This window comes from Frieseomelitta varia, unplaced genomic scaffold (genome assembly GCF_011392965.1).
Source record: "Frieseomelitta varia isolate USP_RPSP 00005682 unplaced genomic scaffold, Fvar_1.2 scaffold_532, whole genome shotgun sequence".
Lineage (NCBI taxonomy): Eukaryota > Metazoa > Arthropoda > Insecta > Hymenoptera > Apidae > Frieseomelitta > Frieseomelitta varia.
In genome coordinates this window covers 669,062-694,416 of record NW_025110293.1, presented here as the reverse complement: position 1 = coordinate 694,416, position 25,355 = coordinate 669,062, and the positions used below count along the sequence as shown (strand labels likewise).

At 41.2% G+C, this 25,355-nt stretch overlaps 1 protein-coding gene across 25 annotated transcripts in view; it reads right to left on the bottom strand.

The window, feature by feature from the left end:
* Positions 1 to 706: 706 nt before the first annotated feature.
* Positions 707 to 25,355, bottom strand: part of LOC122533483 (CUGBP Elav-like family member 4) — a 571,418-nt gene continuing 546,769 nt past the window's right edge. For 17 of the 25 annotated variants that reach the window (XM_043663247.1, XM_043663248.1, XM_043663256.1 and 14 more), the window contains 8 exons: positions 16,713 to 16,856; positions 16,162 to 16,300; positions 14,057 to 14,224; positions 13,251 to 13,352; positions 8,913 to 8,990; positions 3,686 to 3,844; positions 1,648 to 1,832; positions 707 to 1,384 (listed from right to left, as the gene is read on the bottom strand). In XM_043663247.1, the coding sequence (XP_043519182.1) occupies positions 1,705 to 1,832; positions 3,686 to 3,844; positions 8,913 to 8,990; positions 13,251 to 13,352; positions 14,057 to 14,224; positions 16,162 to 16,300; positions 16,713 to 16,856 (918 nt within the window). In that variant the 3' untranslated portion in view covers positions 707 to 1,384; positions 1,648 to 1,704. The remainder of the gene's footprint in view (positions 1,385 to 1,647; positions 1,833 to 3,685; positions 3,845 to 8,912; positions 8,991 to 13,250; positions 13,353 to 14,056; positions 14,225 to 16,161; positions 16,301 to 16,712; positions 16,857 to 25,355) is intronic. The other 8 variants (XM_043663243.1, XM_043663254.1, XM_043663249.1 and 5 more) reach the window with 6 other exon arrangements.

Sequence of the window (25,355 nt, the reverse complement as noted above, 5' to 3'; positions counted from 1 at the left end):
GCGCGACGTAAGTAGGTACGTACGTATGCGTTTAATAATCTTAACATAAGAAGAACCGATAACCCGCGAGTGTTGGGTCGGCAATGATTGATACATGTAGATAGATGCATGACGTGTGAGGTGTATGCGCATGTTGTGCGTGTGTCTTACGTGTATGTGCGTTATGTGTGTGTGTGTGTGTGTGTATAGTGTAGGTGTATGTAAATGCGTGTTCCGTAACTTCCGTTTTAGATATTTGTTTTCGCATTCGTAACTTCCGTTTTAGATATTTGTTTTCTCTTTGCTTTTTTTTTCTTTTTTTTTCTTTTTTAGACGTTGCGTGAGACGAGCACCCTGTATACGTGATTGACAAATTTGCGTTAGGAGAGACCGCGAATACTGTGTGCCGTCGGTCCTGCCCGAAGGCCATTAAACACAGTAAACGATCCTAACGATGTTGCTATATACGTGGTATATTACGGTGATGACGCGTTCGCAAATCGAACACGCGACATCCAAACGGATTTGACGGTATTAACTGCGTTACCAAACGAAGATTGGCAAAACTGTTTGTAAAAGAATAACGAATTCAACCGATACACACACTGTGATTCGTGTTTTTCTTCTGTTTTTTTTCTTCTTTTTTTTTCTAGAGAAATCTGAAGAGGTACTTACTTTCTTTCGTATTCTATGGGTCGAATCGCAGTAATAGTTAACTTTTTTTAACAGTCGGTCGGCTATCAATCGCCATGCCGTTTCGTCAGGAACTAAGAGTTCTTTGGTTAACTGTTGGAAAGTCACCCGTCTTGAACGTTCATCGTGATTATCAAACTATTTTAGGAGTGTGTTTGTCGGAACGATAACCTGATCGAGAGGCTCTAGGCTCCCAATATCTAATCCCCGGATGGCCGGACTTTCAAAATCCGTACTAAGGTGTTCTCTTCTTGAAAGAGACGTATCGAATTGCATGTTGTTGTCTCCGACACGAATTTTTCGTTTGGCAGTAGGGATCGAGAGTGTGGAACGGAAAAACGTGTAAAATAGAACAAGACGTAGGAAAATAGAAAGTGCAGGATGATAAAGATCAATGTGTTCTTCGTTCTTAGTAAGGAATTTGTCGCGTCCGGGCATCCGAGAAATCGTCTGAAGCGTGAATCCTACTCGCGTTTTGGTTTCTCGGAAACTGGGTTCAGCGCTGGACATCCAATATTTCATTAGCATCAGCCTCTTCGTCCTCGCCGCGTGGCTGTCGGCGAAGTCAATCTACTGACTTCTAATTTTTATACTCTAATTAATTATCTAACTAGTATACTAGATTATTATAGTGGAGAGCGTTGTAACGGTGATTCAAACTCATCACTTCTGATCGTCGAGCGTTCAATAAGCCCGTGTTCTTGTACGACATCTGTAATTAAAAAGAGTCGATACTATTTAATCCATTATTCATTATTCGTTATGTATTGTTCGTTGTACAAGTGAGGAAAGGGATCTCTACAAGGACAGTCTATTTTTGAATATGAACAAAGGTAATTCGGCGAAAGTACGTGAATTACTGGATTTATTTTTCAGTCAGGTATGCAACAGAATACTGAGGAGAAGGTTGTACATGTATAGTATACATGTACTTTGAATATTTTCGTTTGCTCGAGAAACTCTTTTAAAACTTACTCTGTGGGTTGTGATGTAGGGTGCGTATCGTCCAGTTTCTCTAAGCTAGGACTTTGGTTAGTATGGCCGGCTTGCGTCCTTGGGCCTTTTTAACTGGACTTTTAGACGCTTCATCCCTATCTGGAAGCCATTCATCGCTTGAATTGCTGTCTGCGCGCTCGCTGGATTGTCGAACGACACGAAACCTGAAAATGAATCGATTGATCAATCTTTCCGATCGATGGAACGACGAAACTTTGTATCTCATTGATTTTTCATGTTTTTAGAAGATCAGGAATAAGTTCACCAGATCCTTTTGACGAGGTCTTTTGCGCAAAAAAGGAAAGCACGATCTCTTCAAACTCTTCCACATCGAGCTGACACATGTCAAAATATCGATTTAAAATCGTGCTAAAAAAAATATCTCCGTCGGTTAGCCTGAAGTTTTGAATTCAGATTAAGAAATTGGTTATGATATCCCTGGACTTATGATGAAAACGGGAAGTTGAATATCGACACTTGAGGGCATCGGATTATCGCAAAAAGGGTACTCATTGGCTAACCAGTGATTTAGATTAGCTGATTCGCCGCGAGGAATAAAAAGTTTTCTGCGAAGGGGCCTCGGTACTATCAAAGTTTTATCGAGAATAAGAGAAAGGGAGAGGGAAAGAGAGAAGGTGCACGATAACGAAGCTCTTAACAACAGAAGCGCCGCTGAAAGGTCATCAGGGCCCTCCCAGTTTAAGCCAATTTTGACCATTAGCCCCGATCCAATTTTAGTTTTGCCATCATGGCGGCCTACTGCCTGACCAATCGCGGCTCTTCATCGCTCGGCGACCACCGCTTTTACTCGGAGTTCGTAAATTACTTTTACTAGGTGACTGAAGAGGCTTTAACCCTTGTTCGATGAAAAAGAATCCCTCTTCTATCGTCTTCCTTCCCCCAAAAATTCTCTCAATTCTCTTCCATTGAATCTCAACGGAATAATATCGCCTGTCGCAAATTCATATCCAACAATTACAAATAAATCGCGTTACGCATATATACGCATATACTTGGGTCATAATTCTCAAAGCATTCGTTCCTCTCTTTTTTTTCTTTTTTCTCTTTCTGTTGCGTTACAGAAGTTTTTTTCTGGCAAGTTGATCACAGCATCGACGTCAAAGTACGAACCGCGAATGTGAACGATATATGTATGTACGTTCACTTTGGATGCCCCTTTTTTCATCAACGTCTCGATAATTACGCGAGGAACGGCATACAACGAAATCGAGAATATAACGACCGGTGTCCTTTGAACGATGAAATTCACTCGACTGTACACGTCGTGATAATCGGCAGCGATAGGCAGAAAAATATTAATCACGGTAGTTACGAACGAATAGACTAAGAGGAATATCAGCGAATACATCCGTCCAATTATCTGCACTCATATTTGAGCATTCATTCCGGGCACAATTAATCAAAGCTACCGCTACGTACGTTTTTCAGCCCTTTTGTTTCGATCCCTTTCTATTAACCAAAAGGACCACCTAGTTTCATTCGAGTCACAGTCGGACGCGTGTTCATATTTAATGAAGAGCTTGCGTTTCACGGAGTTGTAAAACGTAAAATAATAATAATAACCATAATAATAATGGATCGAGGGTTTTCATAAACAAAAAATATATACATAAAACTACGATATATAAAAGATATATTACGAATATAACATGTAATTTAAATAGCACTCGACACGACACGAGATAAAAATTGGATTTAAAAAAGAAATCGTTTCCCATCAACGGGAGAGCCCGATAAAAAGTGCACATTATCGATTTTAATCGCTATCAACTCGCAAACAGTATCTTATCGTTAGCTATACTTGACTTTGATGCTTCGTCCAAGTAGTTAGCATCGAAATTGGCGAGACCTGTGTTCACCTATCCGTGTCTCCTACCTTTGGAAGATTTCAGCATCGATCCGTGTAGCTGTTTAATGGTTTTTCGGGTTTCTTTTTTCTCTCTCTCTCTCTCTTCCGGGCCACTCTTCACGCGTTTCGTGGAAATGACACACTTACCGAAGCATTTACTCTGGTTGGTGGCCCGATCGATGAAAACCTTGGAGGATATGACGTTGCCAAAGGGGATGAACATCTGCATGAGCTCACCGTCTCCAAACTCCTGAGGCAGGTGGTAGATGAACAGGTTGCAGCCTTCGGGTCCTGAGATAGAGCATCCTACCATATAAATCAGAGCACATCTAAACATCTAAACTTGAAGTATAATACTCAAGTTAAAATGTTAGTTCTTGATGAGTTTCGTTCTTCGCAATATAATGATTTCGACCCGGCGGGAGAGCCACCTCGCGCCAGCGAGTATGCACACATTGCTCTCTTCTCGTTCTTCCCGATTCTCGTCTGGATGCGTTTTTGATGAATGAAGATGAAAACCGTTTCGTGACCGTTTCTCAATGACAATCTGATTTCTCTCTCGTCGCACGGAAATGTGAGGGATGAGATTTGCTGGTGATGATGGTGAACTTGTTTTTTTTTTCTTTCTTTTCTTTTCAGTGAGTCGTGTGACGGGATATTTTCGTAAAGAGATGTTGAAAACTAAAGGACACGTCTAGGTTGAATGAAATACTACGTGTGAAAGGAGATGAGCAAAGGGGGAGAGGAGGAGGAATGAAAGACAGGAAATTGCGATGAACCGAAATATGAAAAGAGGAGGGGAAGATTAGACTGGGGGGGGGGGGGTGAAAGAAATGGATCGAATGAGAGGATAGAGATGCATGATTGCCGACGAAGAGAGTAATGATTAGAATGTCACGACGATGTTTGTTACGATAATGAGCTTCTCCGCGATTCAAGTAACGTTGAGTATTTATACTTTCAAATATACAAACATACAACACTGGGATTCACAACACAATGACGAGCGAGGTGAAGGGCATTTTTAAATGAATGCAAATGGGATATAAGGAGTATAGTGATAGTGATGATACTGATTACGATGGTGCGACACTTTACATGAGACTGCCAAACATGTTAATCCGTCATCTCATTATTACATAGCTTGACATTTGTAAACGTACAAAAAAAAAAAAAAAAAAATGAATGACAGAATGCGTGAAAACTCGCTAAATAACGTTTCGTCGTTTGTCTCTCTCCGCAAAAAAAGAAGCCAGCAACGGAAGATGAAAGGAACTATGATTTTCATAGATCTCTTCTGTAATAATTTCTGATAATTTCTGATTTATAAATTTTCATTGACTTTTTACTTCGCTTTACGTTTCGGCTAATTTCTTATCCACGCCTCCTTAGGCGATTTGTTCTTTCATCTGTAACCGAATTTCCTCGAAGACACTTTCGCCAATTAACGATGATGGATTATCACGTACGTATTCGTTAAAGTTTCGAAACGATACGCAAGTTCCTTCTCAATTTAAGCACAGAGCTTTCGCCGGACAACGAAAAATTCTTTATGTCAGCCGCAAGAGATATAAAGACACCGACGATTAATACGTCCGTGGGAGGAAAGTCCAACGGAAGAAGCAAAGTAAGGGGTCAGAATAACGAGAGTCCAAATACGGATTTAGCTAATTTCACTGAACTTTATAACTCCCCGACGTCAATTAGCGGCGATTATGACCGTGGAAACTTCTGCTCTCTTGGCCTGCGCTTCTCTCGGCTAACGGACGCATTTAAGTAATGAGATGGCTGCCACTCAACTTTTAGGATGCTACTCATCGCGACTCGTTCGTTCATCGCCGAGATTCGCCCCTTCTGTCACTTCTACGCCTTTGCGAGCGAACGTTACCGTGTCGAATTACCACAAGTGAGCGTAATTGTCCGTTTCCAGTTCCGTGGACATTTAACGGGTCTCGTTCATTTCACGGCCCTTGGTTAATCATAACTACTTCCGTCTACTTTTAAAATCGATCAACCGACGACTGGCTTTTGACGCAATTAGAAAAGTATTCGAGTATGCAATGGCGCGTGAAACGTCTTCAAAGCGTCGGATGAGACAGAAAATATCAGATTATCGGAGGAAACGAACCGATGAAGATGCATAATGGGATCATTGCGTTATTATGATGACGATGGTTAATTGGTTTTAATGACGAATGAATAGATATATCGAGCGAGAGATTGAAATTTACGGAATCACTTAACGTTATCGTGTTGGCGATATTTATGAAAATTTAGATAACAAACAATGTGTTATGAAGGAAGAATATTTTACGAAATTTTAGTGCATCTCGTTTCGAATATTTATATTCAAATGAAATTTAGATAAGCTCCCGGGGCTTCACCGTGCCATAATTACAGTACGAAGAAGTATAATTACCGAACGAATGAAACACAAAAATGTATACAAGTAGACACGATATTTGATATTTGCAAGTAGACACGAAGTTACAAGTTTTGAAAATATTTTTCCAGAAACGAGAAATTTATTTATCACAATATACGTGCTTCGAAATATCGCTACTCGTTGTGGGAAATTTAAGAAAAACTCTGTGCTTACAACGTTTGTGGTTTACACAGAGAAGGACAAATGTTCTGTCTTTTTCGCGAGAGCCGACTTCGTCTCGGTAATAACTCGATCGTAGTTGTCACGTGAAACCCAAATTAGAGCCGGTGTCGACGGGTTTCCGGTTCCGACGAAGAGGAGAATGGAGGAGAAATTGCGGTGGACGCCGGAATCACGAAGAACGAGCCATAAATTTGGCCAACGTCGTCGTGCCATGCGATCGTTGATCCTGAAATTGGTTTTCGACTCTCTAATTGGCCCACGCGCGGGACGTGCACGCGAATTTAATGAAAGCAACACCTCCCCAAAACCCGAGGGCGAGAGGCAGTGTCTACCAGCAGACGAGTATGCATTGAACCTAATCTTCCACCGTTTGAAGATTCTTTTATTTAAACGAATTTCGAACGACGTTCTCTTGCACACTTCATTTTTTTTTTTTTTTTTATCCGAGTGATTCGAGCTTTCGAACGTATGCAGAGTTGTTATTGATAATTTTATACTGCGAATTAACTGCGATTATTCCTCTGGTATGTACACGCGTAAATAAACGTTTGATGCAAAGAGCATCGTGTATGTACGTACACATATACGTTTCTCGTATAAATATTTAGGATGTTTCGAACGATTGTTCGAACAGGGTTGAATTGAATTGAAAGTGAAGGAGATCTCGTAACTCAAAACTAAAAATTCGATATTTATCACAGAGAACAGATACACAAACGTTGATATTAGCTACGTAACGATACGACTATCGATAAACATCGGTAATAAGTGCACGTTTTATATACAGTTAACACGATGTACGATTGATCGTCGTGAGAAAGCGACGATCAATGTTGGTCGACAGCGCAACACCGAGCACAGCTAAGAATAGTGACATTGAGTACAACGAAAACACACCGATGTATACCTATCTATATAAAGAATAAATGTAGAGTTTCCATGAGAAACGCCCATAATGTCGTGGTACAACGATTGTTGAACAAAAGAGAGAGACACGAACACCGAGAACACTTTGTGAGACGTATAATACATAAAGAACAGTTTAAAAAAGCAAAAATGATGAACGAAGCGACACTAAATATAAAATTGATAACGATGTCATGCAATGATGACAAGAGTAAACGATATCGTTCTTCCGATGTCGCTGTCGCATCTTCCTCCATTAGGCTACGTTGTTGTTCTTTTCTAATTTCAATATCCACTACACACCACGTGTTTGAGAAGTAAATAAATCGGGACCAGATTCGAAACGATCGTACACGATTAAAATTAAATTCGATACGTGATTATTGACCTCGCTGAGACACATTCGCTGTATATACCTTTGCACTTGAACCTCGCTTTTTATCCCGTGTCCAAAATAAATATATTTATTATCGTCGCGTTACATTAATATTATTCACATTACGTAAACAAGTTTGCTTTCTCCTTTTCTTCCTTTTTTATTTCAGCAACTGTAATTTCCACGAGTAAATTATACTGCAACCGTTTTTTTTTTTTTTTCAATTAACAAGAAGAATTCTTTATTTTCGTAACAGCGAATGTGTAAGACAATTAAAAAAAAAAAAAAAAGAAAAACGTATCTCGCGAAAGCATATGCGAAAATATACCAACGAGATGGTGTGTGCGTTCGGGAAAGCAGGCGAAAAGCGACGCTGGAAGAGTGCAGAAAATAGGGATATCGAGGAGACCTGAACGAAGCGTGGGAGGGGCAACGCTGTCGCGGTAAACTTCCCATTATCCTACGATGTAACAACGGATCGCCGGCAGGCGTAACGGCAAAGTAATTAAAACTTTCGTTTTATTTGCATTATCTCATTGTTAGGCGTCGTATATTCTAATAATGGCGAGTTGTTAATTGCAATTAGGCGCTGGCTCGGCTCCGTCTACCCTCTATCTTTTCTGCCGCTTATCCGCCATCTTTAATCCCCACTGGCCTTCTTTCTCTCTCTCTCTCTCTCTCTCTCTCTCTCTCTCTCATTCTCTTACTCTCATAGATAATGTTGACGAACGATTTGCCCTTTCACCTGCGTTTCTTGCAACGACATTCGACGCGTATGCGATTAATCCTGCGCATTTAATTCGATGCGAATTGACTTAATTAATACGCCATTTTTTGGGCCATTCTTGCTGTCGAGAAAATGAAACGTGTGTTCCGTCAGACGAAAAGACGCGAAATGGTGAAACGTTCATTCTTTCGTGTTATCTCAGTCAGTAATTAACGGGCGAAACACGATGCGAGCGAGGAGACCTATCTTGTGCAGCTTTTGCAGCGAGGAAACCCAGCGCTATTCTCGCGGCATTGGCTTGGGCCAAAATAGTATAACGTTTCCGTGGAAGTTCGTCAACAGTCGTAAGTCATCGTTCATCTTTATCGTTACATTTCGGCTAGAAAGGAGACGGTAAAATTAATTTTTACCGAGCGTATTAACCGAAGGAAACGTAGCTCCGTTATTGACTTGTTCCGATGCTCGTTCATTACCTTCGTCGTTATCGGAAAATCCTGTTCTTCTGCGATTGAAAAAAAAAAAAAAAAAACAATATATGGAGAAAGACGATAATTTCTCATGTAGCGAGTGTTTCACGCACTTCGACACGCGTAGGAAGAAACCACCCTTGCGATCGATTATTGCGTATCTTGCATGATATAATGACTGAGGGATAAACTCGTGTCTGGACGTTTGGGAGTTGGATCTACAACCTCAGGGCTACAATCATTCGTGTTTACAGTCAACAGTTACACGTTGATGAGTGTTTTGTACTTACCTTCCCTCTGCGTGGGTGCCACGGCGGTCATCGGCTGAGGAATAGCTTGAGGAAACTGGCCGTAGACGGCGGGATAAGCTGCGACAGTAACAAATAACAAATACATCATGATGTGTCCACATCAATCCACGGTGTGCATGCCGTTCTTATCGTTCCTATTTCGCTTCCATAAAACACAGCCTGTCGTGAGCGTCAGTGTTCCTCGTGTAAAATGCGAGTAACATCGTATGCATAATCGCGTCAACGGGTTACAATTCCAGGAAATGCAACAGCGTAAATGTAACGAACAGCGACATTAATAAAAGGTAAACTGCATGGTCAACGTCAATCGAGTTAATGCGAAATTGCATTGTCGTCAGCGGCAGGTCGAGAAATAATTATGGCAGGACGGTTTATAACTCGTTCATAACAAAACGCGGATGAACAACGAAAACACGGCGTTTAATTCGATGAAAACTTGGAAAACAAAGAGGGACGGGGGGGGGGAGAGAGAAAAGCAAAAAAAGGAAACCGGTGGCGATACTTTGCGAAATTCTGGTCACGGTTGGTCGAGTTAACGAGAAGAGTCTCTGGACCTTCAGGTAAGGTTCCAGAGTAAACGAAAGAAAAAAAGTCAATAGACGAGCAAGCCTCTTTTCCATTAACGTGTCTAGCCCGCCAGTTCGTCGCAGCGTTTTCTACTGTAAGGATATTCGACCCTCAACGTTCTCACCGTTCCACGACTTTTAACACGATACTTTTGTATTTTACAGCAATCCTATCCGATATTACCGACATTAACTGTCACGCGATATCGCTTCAAAGTCGCGTTCTATCCGTTCTGTCTCGTCTCATTATGCGCCGAACACAGACACCCGCGATTATTAAAATCGCGCGTGTGCACGAGGCAAGGCAAATTTGAATCGATATTTAGAACGCGACGAGACGGTGAAAAAGTCATTGGTTAGTTGTACGACAATTGACAAACAAATGTTTGTACATTAATTGTACAATCAATTAGTAAAACGCACTCGTAAAACTTTACTTACTTTAATGGCGAGTTTGTTCCGCCGGTAAAAATGAAAAGAAAATTCGTACGATTTTCGAAATATCGTGAAACTTTGCGAGATACTTTACGGTCGGTTACACATGGGATACGCGCGGAGGCTGTAGACTGCTGCAACGGATAAACTGCACGATATTAGAGAAAAGCAATTATAACGGCATTAATTATACACCTTGGCAAATATTTAAAACGCGCGCGATTGATATTTGTTTGTGACGGATAAACGTAGAGAGAGGGGCGGTCAGCGGTAGCGGAATGAAGGGGTTTGGCCGTTCGCTCTCAGATTAGAAGAGGTAAATTTTCGCTTGGAAATTAATTATTTCCGTGCAAACATTGCTTTAATATATTCCGATTGACGTTACTGGAGTTTTCGGTTCAACGATGGCCCAACGTTTGGCATATGAAATAAATACGCCATCATACGTCGGTTACCATTCGCCCGGATATAGAGGGACACGCGATATTTCGGATTGCTTTTTTTTTTCCCCATTCGCTGATCTCCACGGTCTGTGTACACTGGACGAAAATACACAGAAAAAGAATATCCTATTTTTGAGTCTTTGGCAAACACGGGAAAACCAGCGCGGGCTCCGCGCGCGGACGTTATGGCTCAAATTTGATGAATTTTTACCAATTCCGCGTGCACGCACAGAGACAGGAAAGATAGATGGATAGAAAAACGGGATCTCCCCGATGCTAATAGACGACCAACAGAAAAAGAATACGGGATGACGAACCGAACATTGTAGGGGAAACTTGTACAAAACCGTACTTCACACGTGTCTGTGTCCAGTAACCAACATCAAAGCGAGCAATTCGCGTAAATTTTATTACATACGCACGTAGCGCGTCAATCAGATGTCATCACGAGGTAAAATTGAAAGAGAAAGAACGCTCGAAAGACATTTAACGAGTGCAATTTTAATTACGCAATTTGTTTTACGAATTGAAAAGAATTAAAAAAAAAGAAAAAAAAAAAGATCTCCCGCCACGCAATCTCGTACAGGTTTTCGACGCGCGTGTTTTCTGCGCGAAAATAATTATTACCACGATCCGAGTTTCCTCGGGCTTTTCGAATGTTTTCCCAATCGATAATGACGCGCGGTTATGAGACTTGGCGCCGCCGAAACGGCAATTCGGACGCTCTGTTATTAATTTAACCATTGGAACAGAGAATTCATCAAACCCCGTGCGTTAATTGCTAACGGTGAGTGGAACGAATCGAAGTATAGTTACGTTGGCACGTTGATTATCTTTGAAACAGAATCGTCCATTTTGATGCTGGTTATTGGATTATAATTTCTGCCGGTGTATCGCACTTTGATGTAACATCGTTCGGTTCTTCGACAGCCTAGCCGATTACGTGTTGTCTGCGTATTAATGAACATGCACGGTACATGATGCGCTTAAGAGTTAACAATATATAATGTACACGACGCATATATTTAAAAGAACATCGAAGCTACACTGTAGCAGCACATCAGAAGCATTATACAATATAATGACGCGACACGTCTATATAATATACTTATATATACGAATATAATAATAATAATAATAATAATAATAATATAAATATATATAATACTTATGATTATAACGATACGAACGAAACATTTGTATTCTTGTATATGTGTATAAATATGTGCATGTATATATATTTATGTACATTTATGTATTATATACGTAGGTAGTAAGTCCGGGTTAGATCGACCATTTTTCTTTTTTTTTCTTTGAAAAGAAACATTGTAAAATTGTTGTTTTCAATATTTCAATATTATTTAGAATATAAGCAAATTCTATTTCGTAAAAAATGAAAATTATTCATTTTCATTTCCAATAAAAAATTAGTCGGCTGGTGAGACCAACGTTGAAAGATAACAAGGCACGAAGAAATTGTTACTACGTCTTTCTTCTTCAATTTTTCACACAAATCGTTAATGTTTTCGTATTTAAAGCATCTATCATGAAACTAGCCGCAGTTTACATAGATATTTAATCCAGTTGTTGCTTCTCGGAGCTGTGAAATAGTTTTCTTCTTCACTTCGTATCACTTTTCCTTTTATAAATTGTAGATAGTTTTTGTTAATTCGTAATAATATTATATAATCATGATGTATACACAATACGGTATATTATCACATACATATATTTATCAAATATGGTCGAACTGTACCAAAATAACGAATGTTATTGATCATCTTATTAACGTAAAGTGAAAGTGAATACAAGGGTATTATTATTGAGATTATAACCGCAGTTTTATGTTGTAACCACCAATGTTGAAACAGTATAGATAAACTTACTTGTTTTTTTCAAAATACCACTAACATGGCAACGCTAACAACAAACTTTCAGATCTGTTAAAAGTTCGAAATGTAGTTTGTAACTTAAATACGCTTTCGTGGCAGTTGTCGACAGCAACGGAATTATTCATTTGTTTTATTTCAACGAGATACAAAGCCCTCTGTTGCTTCAACTTTGAAATATTAACATTGGCCGATCTCTGTCATTGGTGATCGAACTATCCCGGACTTACCCTGAAAATGTACACATGCGATCATATTTACATGCAACAGCCAGAAACGCGATCAGCGGAATCGAATTTTTTTCAGAGTTAAGTGCTCGAATGCTCGGATAAAAGCATATTAAAATCGAATCGTTTCGGATTCATTTGTCCTCGCGTCTTTAGAATCTCTGTGTTCCTCGATAAGACATCCCCCTCGAAAACATGGAAATCGTTTACCGAACAACGAGTTCGACATAGAGATATCGTCGTCGTTCATCTAACGTACGCTCTCGTTGGAAAAGCTCAAGATACATCTAACAACGAACAGAATTACCATTTTGCGAGACTTCCACGGTAGGATCGCGTTTTCCCGATTGCATCGCTGAAACGTATCGTATTCATGGGGAATCGAAAGCTTGGACAATCGGAAAGTATAAGAAAATTCAATATACACAGGCATGTAATAACAATCTCGGAGTCATGTCTCGCGTTGAATAACCAACGCGATGATTTTCATTCGATCGTTTCCTCTTTTTTTTTTCTCTCTCTCATTTTTTCGTCTCCTATTTCTTTTTTTCCCCCTTCTCTTTCGGCCAAAACTCGTTATAGAATCCGATTTGGATCGCACTTTGGAGGCTAGCTTTGAGCTTCGTGCTGTTATCGAGAAAGCACACTATGAAATGCGTTCGCTAAAGTTCCGTGAAAACTCTCTTTGCAGATCGAAGGCTTGACGGAATTCTCGATAAGACGAAGGGAAAAAGTAAGTGGGGAAGAAAAAACTTACCGACACCGGGGTAGGGTTGCATTCCAGGATACGCGGCGGCATGCTGGAGTGCCGCCTCCCCATTGGGCAGCCCTTGTGCTGGAATGGACAGATGGAGGGCATCTACACTTCAGTAAGCTCAGCTCTTATCGGGGACGGACCTACGTGTCTAGGGCCCCTGTCGCAATACGTACCGACCAATCGATATCGCGCGGTATCGCGCGTATTTCTCGATTCCTCGTTAGTTTAATCTGATTTTACTAGCGCCGCGCGCACGCCGAACCCGGGGAAAATTCCTGATATCGATTCCAAGATTTCGAAGTTGCATCAACTTTGGCTTTCCATCGCGAATATGAAAGTACAATATATATACTGCGCGTATTAAATTTACGCGAGGTGATCTTAACGCTTAGGTACACAGACACTTTGCTGGAGTATCGTTGCAAGATTTACCATTCAATTAAAATTTTCGTATGTTTTCGCCGCTATGGAAGCGAGTAATCGCAGGAAGAACGTATTAATCACTGCGTAAAGTTTCTACGCGATTCGTTCGAGAAATCCTCGTATCGTAAATGCCGGTAATTTTAGTCGCGTTCGCGCGTACAACCCCTCGCGGTTGTCGAGCGTGGACGAACGAACAGAAGAGCGAGAAGAAAAGAGACGGCGGGGAAGATCTTTGCAAGTTAGAGAGAAAGAATCGAGGTAACGTGGTACGTGTCTAGGGCGAGGTTACCCCGTTCTCATAGCAAAGGCAAAATAATAAAGTCCAGCGTCGATTGGCCGAGCATTGCGCAGGGGCGGCACACTGCGCCTGAGTTGATACTCACGTCCCGGGTAGGTCTGCGGTATCCCGTTGGTATAGACACCAGGATCCGAACCTGCTGGTTGACCATTCGGTGTTTGTGCAGCCATGTTGAAATTGGGCATCGTTGGCGATGGTAACGACGGTATCGCCCCGTTAACCGGTTGCCCTGTACCGGTACCTACGAGCAAACCTGATCAGTACACACCGGTTACCCTCTTGCTCTTACAACACCGACCTCAGTCACCCTCCCGACGCGCGGCATCGGATCGGGAACGTTCACGGTTAGCTAGCTGCCCTCTGTACATCCTGTCAACCGATTTACGGTATATATTTACGGTATATACTGTATAATTGGAAGGACGTCAGACGGTTTGCCGATGATCCCGATGCCTCGCGTCGCGTTCGAGGGGTCCGCGTGATCTGCAGATTGCCGGAACATCGATCCGATTTTAGAGCCGATAACAGTAGAACGCGCGCTGTAGAACGCGCCACGGCGCTGGTTAACGAACAGAATCTTTAGACGGATCGATCGGCTCGTTTTCCTCGGTAATACAGACCGAAGATCGCCATCTGTCACGGTATTTGATCAATGTCTATATCTTCGATATGGCGAAGTGTTTCGACAAGTACGAAAAAGTAAACGAACCTTTGGGTGTACGTGTCGGTGTGTTATTTTTTAAAGGCGGGGAGAGGGTCAGGAATTCAATGTTTCATGCATATTTTAAGCTTCTGGAAAGCGACTGGTTGTTGACCTAGAAATGAATTTACAAAGAATTTATTTTTGAATCAGGAAGGATTCTACGTTGCAATTTATTGCAATTCTACGGAGAATCGTTTCACAATTTCGTCATTTATAAGTCAACGACTAGGTTTTCTCTTACGGTTTCGTTATTGGCGCTTAATATATTCCGGAGGGATTACCATAGAAATTCTGAAAGAATATTTTATGTACAGATATGTTACGGCCATGCATTGAGTATCTCATGCATATTATTCTACAGAGTCTATATCGTATCGCGAAGTAGAAATTAGATGTGTTTTCCAAGAAGATTGTTTGGGACACGCGAAGATAGATTCGCGACAATCGTCAGGGCCGTGCCGCATATTTTCCGGTTAAAAGACAATGAGTGCTTGAGATTATTAATGGTAAAAGTCGACACCGTGCGATCCATCGTATCGCCGTAAATTCGCGGGAATCTATCGCGAGAATCCTTTCAAGTACATCTATCATCTTGCACAAGGCACTCCCTGCGGACGAAGAATCCGTAATGACAGGCACGGTGACGTCGTTCCAATAGAAATAAAAGTGCAGAAGCTTGGCAGTCTGCGGGGCTGGTAAGCGAAGGAAAGATCAGAAGTAGATGGAGGAGAAATAAAATATTATTTCCCTATCAAACGGTATTACGTTCCGCTTGACGAGACTCGACGTATACCAGAGCGCTTGTCGAGAGCCGATTTCCCTGCTTAGTTTACCTGCTCTGCTACTTCGTGCCCTCCTCTTGTGTACGCGTTGAACGAATGAGAGAAACCGGGAAAGAGAAGACAGCGAAAAAGGCAGGCGGCGCGGGGAGGAAAGGGGGAGGAACGAGGCTACTTTGGCTTTTCCTCCTTCCCGTTCGCGGCGAGCTTTCGATAAAGTTTCGCGGCACTGGCAATATCTTTCGCCCGAGTCACGCTCGGTGAAAATGTTGTATTGATTTATGAGTCGGTTATAAGGCAACGGACTGTACGCTGCTGCTGCTGCTGCTGCTGCTGCTGCTGCCGCCGCGAGATCCATGAAGGAATAAACGAGGGGAAAGTGGGATAAAAGAGGGGAGATAAAGAAAGAGTTTCGCGTCAGTGAAATTGCGAAATTTCGCAGCAAAGTGTACATACGTGCCCGTGTACGTACGCACCATGGAACCTGTTAAAGTCCCTTTCCTCGCGTGTCCCATTTCTTCTTTCAAATAATTTTTCGGAAATCGGGAAACGACTTCCTTCTCTTCTTCTAACTTGGAAAGATTGATGTTGATTTATTATTCGAAGTTTCGCAAATGACGCAACAGTCGAGAAATTGTTTAACGCTACATTGACACTGACGACGTTTGATGCGCGAGGGGAGGAAAAAAAAGAGAAAAGAAGATATACCGGAAGTTGGCGGAACGACGGGGTTTGGCATGCCGTTTAACGCGTGCGGCAGTTGCCCAGCACTAACGTGTGCCAGTGCCGCCATTGGATTGATGTACGTCCCTTGTGCGGTCGCGGCGGCCATGAGAGCTGCTTGCTGCTGTAAGTAGAACGTTTATGTCGAAAATATATTCAGAAGTATATGCGTTCTCTCTAGATTACCATAGTTTAGGCCAATAAATAAAACTTTGACATCGAGGATGTATTATTTAAATAGAAACGGTTGCGGTTCTTGGAAAAATTTCTTTTTTTTTAAATTTAAGCGAACGAATGCGAAATATACGTAAACTTTAATATTGATTAAACGACGCTGCGCAATAAAGTCCAAATTTCCCGAACATTTGGAAATGTCATTGAGAAATGTTATCGGGAAAAACTCAATTAACAGAACGGTGTCGAGTATCGGCCGATCCTCTCTAACAAGGCAGGAAACAATTACAGGTTGTGATTCGCGATAACGAGAACAACGAGGCGAGATAATATGGTAACGCGAGAACCATTATGTGACCCACCTGAGCATAAGCGCCGTAAGCACCGAACTGATTGAAGACGAAAGGGTTAAGGAGGCTCATATTCCCGGCCATTTGCTGCATGCGTCTTAGTTGTCTCTCTTTCTCAGTATCTGCGAACTTCACCACTAAGCTGGATGACGCACCCTGAAATGAATCATTCCAATATCCGTTATTTGTTATACTTCTAACAAGTAAACTAATTATATTTCAAGCATCCCGGATCATCCGTACGATACTCCAGTACGGAGATTTATTCGTATATAGATATACCTCGAAAGATTTATTCGTATATATATATATATATATATATATATATATATATATAAAAAGAAAAAGAATTATTTGTCCATCGGCAGCAGAAAACTACAAAGAGGTTGTTACGCGTGTTGAAATTAAGTTGCTCACAATGTAAATTGCTCTGCTACGACAAGCAAGTCGCAGTCTGAAATGCAAGGATCAGATACTCCCGTCAGACCTGTCGGTTCGTAATTTCCATGAGACGAAGCAGCGCTGTAGCAAGGAGATTACCGTCGCCGACGCAAAGCCGCATAATTTTCTAGAACCTCGCATATTCTTCGTGACCGCGTGCACGTTTCTCATCCTCTATGAATTTATAATACGTAGAAAATTTGATAATAACGCCGCTTCGACAACGAACGTGATTATCAAAGAAGACCACGACCTCCTTTCCTTCATTAGTTATTGGAAATTAACTGTCGTTCTATCCAGCCAGTTCCGTTTCCGTTAAACGCGTGTGCAAATTCCCTTTATTTAATATATCTACCATTTATTTTGAAAACCGTGAGAACGCTTCACTTAGCCAAAGTGATATTAAATACCACCGAGTGGTATTTGTCGAATCAAAGTAGTATTCATCATCGTTTCACTGTACCACGGTATAAATTATTTTGTACAATTTATTGGTTTACAAGATGGTACTGATAGAAGCTAGAAAAAATTTTTTTTTCAAAAGAGATACAGTAAAGTAACACGTATAATTTATGAGAGGAGGAGAAGTAAATTTTCGTACGTTTTCAACGTTTGAAGGTTATACATTTAATTTAAACTTGGCATCTATTGTATTTTGATCAAAGCAACAGTGAAGAACCACAAGTGGTTACCAAAGCAGGAAATTATTGCAGGGTATATTTCAATGTAAGAAGACGTCTTCCTGCAAGATGTTTACGAGGATACGTAAGAAGATGACGTTCTCACTGCGTCTAAAATATAAATGGAAAGGCAACAGGTGGTCAGTGGCCATTGTGGCTGCAGAGAAAAGCTCAACTTTCAAGCTTCTGGTGATATATTATATTCACGTCATCAATGCAAATGCTGGGCGTGTCTGAGTTTATATAACGACGGTAATATTGTAACCCGTTGACACGCTTGCTGAAATTCCCCCTTCTCATCACGCGACTTTTCATCATTTATCCATCGTTTTCTTTCCTTCGCCTTGCTAATCTTTGTACTGGTTTCATTCCACCTTCCTCGATGTTTCTTTTCAGACTTATAAAAAGAAATCATTATTCGGCGACAGAACAAAGAGTTTTGTTTCTCAAATTTTAACAATTGTCAGTTGAGTATGCACGTCACAGAAAATATTGCTCGCACGATTATCTTTAATCGTTGTTCAGAATTTTTGTTACATTTTGTTGGAATATGATAGAAAAAGTACAACCTAGTCGAGAGCAAAAAAAAAAAAAAAAATATAAGAAGGTGATATTACATTTCATGTGAATAGTTGTATCGAACCTGAAAATGGTAGGTTTGAACCTCGAGGGTTGAACATTTTTGTTCTCTTTACTTGCAAAATGAGGATTCGTCGTCTAAAACGCTCGATACAAATTAAAACGAACGAAAAATTCTAAAATTTATTATGTAACAGTTAAAATTTAAATAATTGTATTCTTTTAACAATAAGTCGTATGAGAATATATTACACGTAATCGTAAAGAATTTTGATTGGGAGCTCTCAAGAATATTCTTAAAATTGTCGCGAACGTTTTTAAAATTATCGAAAACTGTAAATACTGTAAATGACTCGCATTAGAGTACGAGTTTTGTAATTTGGAAATTACGACGGTGTCTATGCGTATTAAAAATTCCGAAACGAAATGTGTAACGCGTCCGTACGCTAAATATCGAGTGGAAAAGCTTCATTCAAGAATTGGTCGCATCGATCGTCCGTGCATTACATATATCCAGAGACGATTTTCCAGGAAGTATCATCGATACTGTCGAATTGCATGTTGGGCACGTATAGAGAGGATATTGTGCTCGCTATAAAAAGCGTTTTTGCTTTTATTATTTTTGGTGCCGGATATTTCGGTGCCGTTGTCAAAGGTACAGACACGATATACGCAGATTCGAAATTTGTAAAACTTTTTACCATCGTGTTCTTCTTTTTTTTTTTTGCTCCTCCCCCCTCCCCTCCAAGTCTCTTATACAGAACCGCCAGGCACCGCTGACAAAACGAACTCGTATAAAAATTTATAGATTTGATGAAATGTAGGCGTGGCCGGACCAAAGTCAATTTGGTTAGAAAATTAAAATCTGTTATTTGTACGAGATGTACGGTTAACTTCTTACCTGAATCACTACATTTTCTTTGTATTGTGTTCATAGGATATATTGAACGCTTTCAAATAAGAATGTTATTATCAATCGGTGCGGAATTTCATTAGCATTTTACGCAAAACACCACTTAATTCTTGGTCACGCGCCACCATGCACTTGCTTATGACCGTCGAATACAATTGGCGTTCCGCGAGTTGCGTCGAGGGAAAGGTTACCGAGGAGAATGAAGCGGAAAGGGAACGACTGGTTCGCAATTATTAAAAGTTTCGTTTACAGCCGAGTCGAACGGGGCCAAACGCGCGTATAACCGCGGCGTTCCAAGGAAACCGGGATCCGGCCGCAGTTTACAAGGCATAAAAGTTATGCGGGTTTCATGGTTGGATACAACTTTCCACATTACTGTAACTAATATCAAGAGTATCCGGCGAAACTCATATGTGTTGTTTCTCTTCCCTTATTCGAGAAATCCTGAAACTCAAGCTAGAATTTTGGCCTCGTTTGAGTGAGAAAACTCAAATATCGCGGAACCTATTGTCTCCGACGTGTGACCCGTTAACGTTCTCGAAAACGTTTTATAAATATATTGTGAACCGTTGGCAATTGCGATCCATCGACATATTTTAACAGAGAAAGAGAAAGAAGAAAAAAATAATCGGACAAGGCAATTTTGAAATAACTTGTTTCGTCGAATTACGTCACGGCAACGTAGTTTTTTCCTCCCCAGGCAACGACGCGACGGAAAGATGCACCTCGGCAACCTCGACGTCGTCGTCGAGGTCACTGGCGATGGGAAAATTCGCAGGGCAAAAATATTCAGGGGCGTTCCTTCATAAAGCTGGGAAAAATATCGACAGGCAAGAGAACGACCGTAAAGAGGAGAGTAGGAAGCGGGAAGGGGTGGTGGGTGAGGGGGAGGGGAGGGCGGAGGGACATTTTGTATTCTCTGTACGAGCGAAGCCGCTCGAACAACTCGTTATGCGCCGTGAAAAGCATCGACGCGTGTTGTTGAGGAAAATAATTTGTCTCGCGTCGACAGTCTCGAAACGTGGAAGGCCTTTTCTCTCTCTCTCTTTCTCTCTCTCTCTCTCTCTCTCTCTCTCTCTCTCTCTCTCTCTCTCTCTCTCTCTCTCTCTCTCTCTGCGTAGCGACGGTTGGCTAAGTCGCGTGGCATATATGACATTTACACAGAGCGTACATGCACATCGATACAGTATAGAGGCCGACAGACGGGGTTGGGAGGGGATAAGAAGGGTGCCGAGGTCGTATCAGAGCCAGTGAAGCCGAAGCCTCATTATTGGGGGATTACGGTTCATTAATTCCGATCCAACGTTCTGAACCACACGCGAAAAGAAAAAGCCACCCCAAGCGATATCACGAGGAGAACGTTTGAAGCTTCCACTCCTCGGCTCGTTATGTTTGTACACTTTACCGTGTAGGCTGTATCTCTTTAAAATCCGCGACACAAAAGCACAGTCTCGTTATAGCGCCGGAGTACAAAGTCTTCGTTACACGGGGCTCAACGAGAGATGAACTTTGTACAGTTGGAACAGTTCCTGGCTTTTGTAACGTTAGATCGTCGGGAAACGAGTCGGACGCCGATGCTTCTGATTCTTTCAAATCTGCTTTCTCGCTTTGTGTTTGGCGGCGCTGCGAGCGTTATGAAATTGTCCCTTTATTAACGTCGCGTCGCATCGTGTTCGTTGAATTTCTTCGTAAGGAGTTGACAGTTTCTGATTTAATTAGCTGTTGAATAACAGTTAATTAAATTCTGTTGGCAATTACGTTTAGAATATCGTTGTTTTGCTTATCATTATGTTACGTAATCGTTGAACATTTCACCTTTGTACGCGGTTATAGGTATTTTAATAACAGATGGATCGTACACTTTCGTAGATCGTAGAAACGACGTATCGAATTGAAACTTTTATCAAAATTCGCACGTTCAACAAGTTTTGGTGTAAACCAAAAAAAATCTCTTAGAGATCCGCGATATTGCAGCAGATCTGGCAACGGAATGAGGCAATTACCTACTGATTGGAGGTTCTCCCGTTAGCTGCGCCATCACACTTGCCAATTCGCCAGCTGGTAATTTCAATAGATACAACTGGAACCGCAAGACTGGCCGGAACGCCGATTGCCTCTTGTCCACGTGATTCTCTGTCGGAATCCGAAACGGAGGGATGGATGTAAATTGTCCAATTCTCTGCTGCATTTCAAATTACAAGTTCCACACTTTGGCTTGCTCACAAGGCCAGAGGGAAATCTTCCCGCCTTCGAATTTCTTTCCAAATTTGTCGTTACGAGTTCAGATAGTAAGCAGTAGCAGATCCAGCTTTTGAAGCTAATGGTCGCTAGGACTCATTTCATTTAAGTAATGTAATAGAAAAATAAATAGTCGTTAATTGTAAAACTGTAAATAAGTATTTTATTGTTTCATCTAGTTGTATTTTCAGTTGACAGAATGGTTAAAAAGTTTGATCGTTTCTCGAGTATAGTTCCTCTGCATTTATCTTTCGTTATTGACACTTTGGAGAAAGTTTTCCTTGCTTTATTAAAAATATATGTCGATTCGATAAACATTGTTTTTAGCCAGGCGAAAATTTTCATCCGTTCATTTCTGTGAATTTTTCTAGTTTTTTTGACAAGCAATTTTGGGGACCCCATGGTGTTTCGGTTTACAACGTCATTAGCATCAAGGATAAATCTGCTCCTGGTAATAAGTAAAAGGATTCAAGTATCTTCGAGCGTTCGTCTCTTGCCAGACCGTAGAATTTTGAAGAACGTTGCGCAATATTCCGTAACGGCGAATAAATTTTTCGTTCGCGGAAATTAAGTAGAGGAAGATGGCGAAGGGGATTTCGTTTCGATTATAAGATGCCAATATCAGTTTCTACTGGAAGCTCGTGGAGGATGTTTTGGTAAGAAGGGTTCCGTAATTACGGGGGTAGCTCCGTTTTGAAGAGCAATCAATTCGAGGAGACGTAAATCCTATCTGCAATAATTTAATCTTTACTCGTTAAACGTCCCCGTAATAATTTTACATTTCAGTCACGCTACATCGTCCCACGTTAGCTTGGTACGAATCGATTCGTCTATTTTTAAGTTCACGAGATACTAGTCGGCTTAATTCCCTCCAATTCAAATTTAATCACGGTAATAGGGATATTCAGAGGCGCTCCTTAAGAACTATTATCCTTTAGGTGGAGAGCCAGGAGATGTCGTTTATATCGAGAGGTTTCTATGTATCACACGCTTGATCGCGTGTCTTTCTTTTCCTTCTTACTTGTCTTCTTGTTGTTTCTTTTTCTTCTTCTTCTTCTTCTTCTTCCTCCTTTTTTTTTCTTTTTTGCCCACGGGATTTGGTCTCCTGTTCTGACTCCCGATAGAAAAGACTCGCCAAACAAGTAACAGTTGTATAGGAGATAAAAGCAATGCAATTACGAGGCCGCCAAGGGAATTACTCAGGGAATGTCTTTAATTAAATGTTGGAAGCAGTTTCCGAGCCTCCGTTAATGCAGAGACAATTTCCTTCCATCCACTTTTCGCCCGTTTCCTCGAACAGAAAGGAATATCCGCTAAGGCTGGAGGGCTACTCCCTACCATCGATACTCCGCCACCTACAACACATCTACAACGTCCAACTACAACACACGTTTCCACTTTTCTCAGTTTAATGAACTTCTTAAGTTCGCGTGTCTAATCGCGCGTGTCAACGTCTCCTCCGAAGGATTTTTATCGATCGAATCGAATTCGCATTGCGAGGTCTCGTTCTCTTCGGTCACAATTGCCAACGAGAAGTAAGTGTCAATTAATCATCATCCATTATTGAGAATATTTTCCAAGGTAAAAATCGTGAAATTGGGAGTGAATTTCAGTTGAATAAACACAGTTCCTCGAAATATGCAGTAGAACGTTACAATTTCGATGAATCGATAAGAATACATCCATTATTCGAGCGAACCTTTTCGATAAAAGTCCGAGCAAATACGATAAGTTCCAATGTGAATTATCTCCCGGATAATGCAAACTGTTGTACAAGCGCCCGCTTCGAAATCTAATCTGAAATGTATCCAGGATGGATATTTTATTGCGTAATCGTTTGGCTACAATACTTTCTGACAAATCCGATAATTCCCTCAAATACCGAATGTTGAATCTTTCGAGTCACGCGACACGCATTAAAAGAGCAGCCAACTTCGGTGCTGCGATGACAAGCAGTCGCCTTCATTGGCAGGCTAGATTGAAAATTATCGGGGAACGAAGGATAGGCGAGGGACAAGACGTTGTTTAAATTCGTCTCCACACGCGTTCCAGTATGGAGGAACGGCGGGGGTCTTTTTTATTCCGAGCACTTAATTTCCGAGCGGTGGCAGCACGCCCGAGGGTCGGCGAGGAAAATAAAAACGGAGCAACGTTACGTAAAATTCCTACACTGAGAACGACTGTGTTACGTTCTGGCACGTTTTAGCCCGGCACCGTAGCAAAACACTTCTCCCGTAGGTTTGCTTTTATTACGAGACATTTCAGGAGTTTGCAGAGCCATGGGCATGAACGAAGAGCAGATGCCGCGGGGAGGGTTGCGCGAGCGTGTCGCGAGGCGTGACAAGAAATGTCACACGCTTCAGAAGGCATAACTACGCGTGAGGCCGGCTTGCTCGCATTCCACCGGTGACACGTACCGCGAGAGACGGACCGCGAACCTCGCAGAAATATTGAGCCCCAGGAGAAATATTGCCCGCTGCGTGACGCGTGAACACCCTGTCAATTCGAGTAGAGCAAACCGCATTATACGGCTCGATGAGCTCCCAGAAAAAAAAAAAAAAAAAAAGAATGATCGGGGAATTTGCGCGACGTGGCTGGCAATTTTTCACGGTAATAACCCTGGTTTAATGATCGATCAGTTGATACCCACGCTATGATTTCGAAATTGACCCCATCCCCTCCCCCTTGTTACCAGATGAGAACCCCCCAGAGAAATATTGTTCCTCCACAATATAGATGTAAATTCGGCCCCCTTTTCGACAGAGAAACAATTGATTTTGCCAAGCATCGCTTTCAAATTGCTTCTTCGCATGCGTATTATGCAAACACCTAAATATTGTACCTCTTGCATACTTGAACGATGCCGGAGTTTTTCTTTGGTGTTTTCGACGATACACCGTCAAGTTTTCAATGGGAATGTTCGATGGGAATTCAGTATCATTTAGCGAGAGGGTTAGAAATTTTCGCTTCGAGAAACAGTCACCTTCAGTACAAAGGGAGGAAAGTTTACTTGAAATTCGCAGTTTACGGATGAACGGTGATCGAACGATAGAGTTAGAAGTGTAATATTTTTATGCTGGCCGGTTGATGGAAACTTATAACGCTTACATTGAGAAAAACGGATCGCGAATACCGTGGAAATATTGCCCGGTGAAGTTACTGTGCGAACGCGTCGTCTATTCGAGCAACGTAAATCATATTACACGGTTACTGAATCCGAAGTGAAAAATGTTTACAGAACTTCAGTCGTATAAAGTAGCAGTTTCTTTTTTATTTTTTTATTTTGTCTTTTTTCTTTCTCGTTGGAAGAAAAACTGCAGTATTGACACTGCGAAATATTAACCGCAATGGTCGCGCAAAGTTACTCGACGAAAAGAAATATTATCGCATGATCCGGTACAATAGACTTTGTAGTTCTTGATATACGACGGCAACAATGGAAATACCCAAGTACTGATTTTAAATACCGTCTACAAACGAATATAGATGTCCAAGGATTTTCAATTTCTCTGAGCTGGTATTAAAATTCTACTTATTTGTTGTTTTATTTGAAAATTTCGAGCTGAACGAATTTGCTTCCTTTGCATTGTACTTTAAAGTGAAAATGATAAATTAGTAGAAATATAATTCCTCGATTCTTATTTTTTTTACTTCAAATTTGTTTAAGTCTGGGTGGATTATTTTGTTTGTGCTTATTTCGGCTCGGAAACACACTGTACAAATCAAAAGATTAATTCGATGAACGAAAGAGAGTGCAAAACTAGGTTATTTGGACAATCAAAATTGTTGTCTACGTTTAGTAGA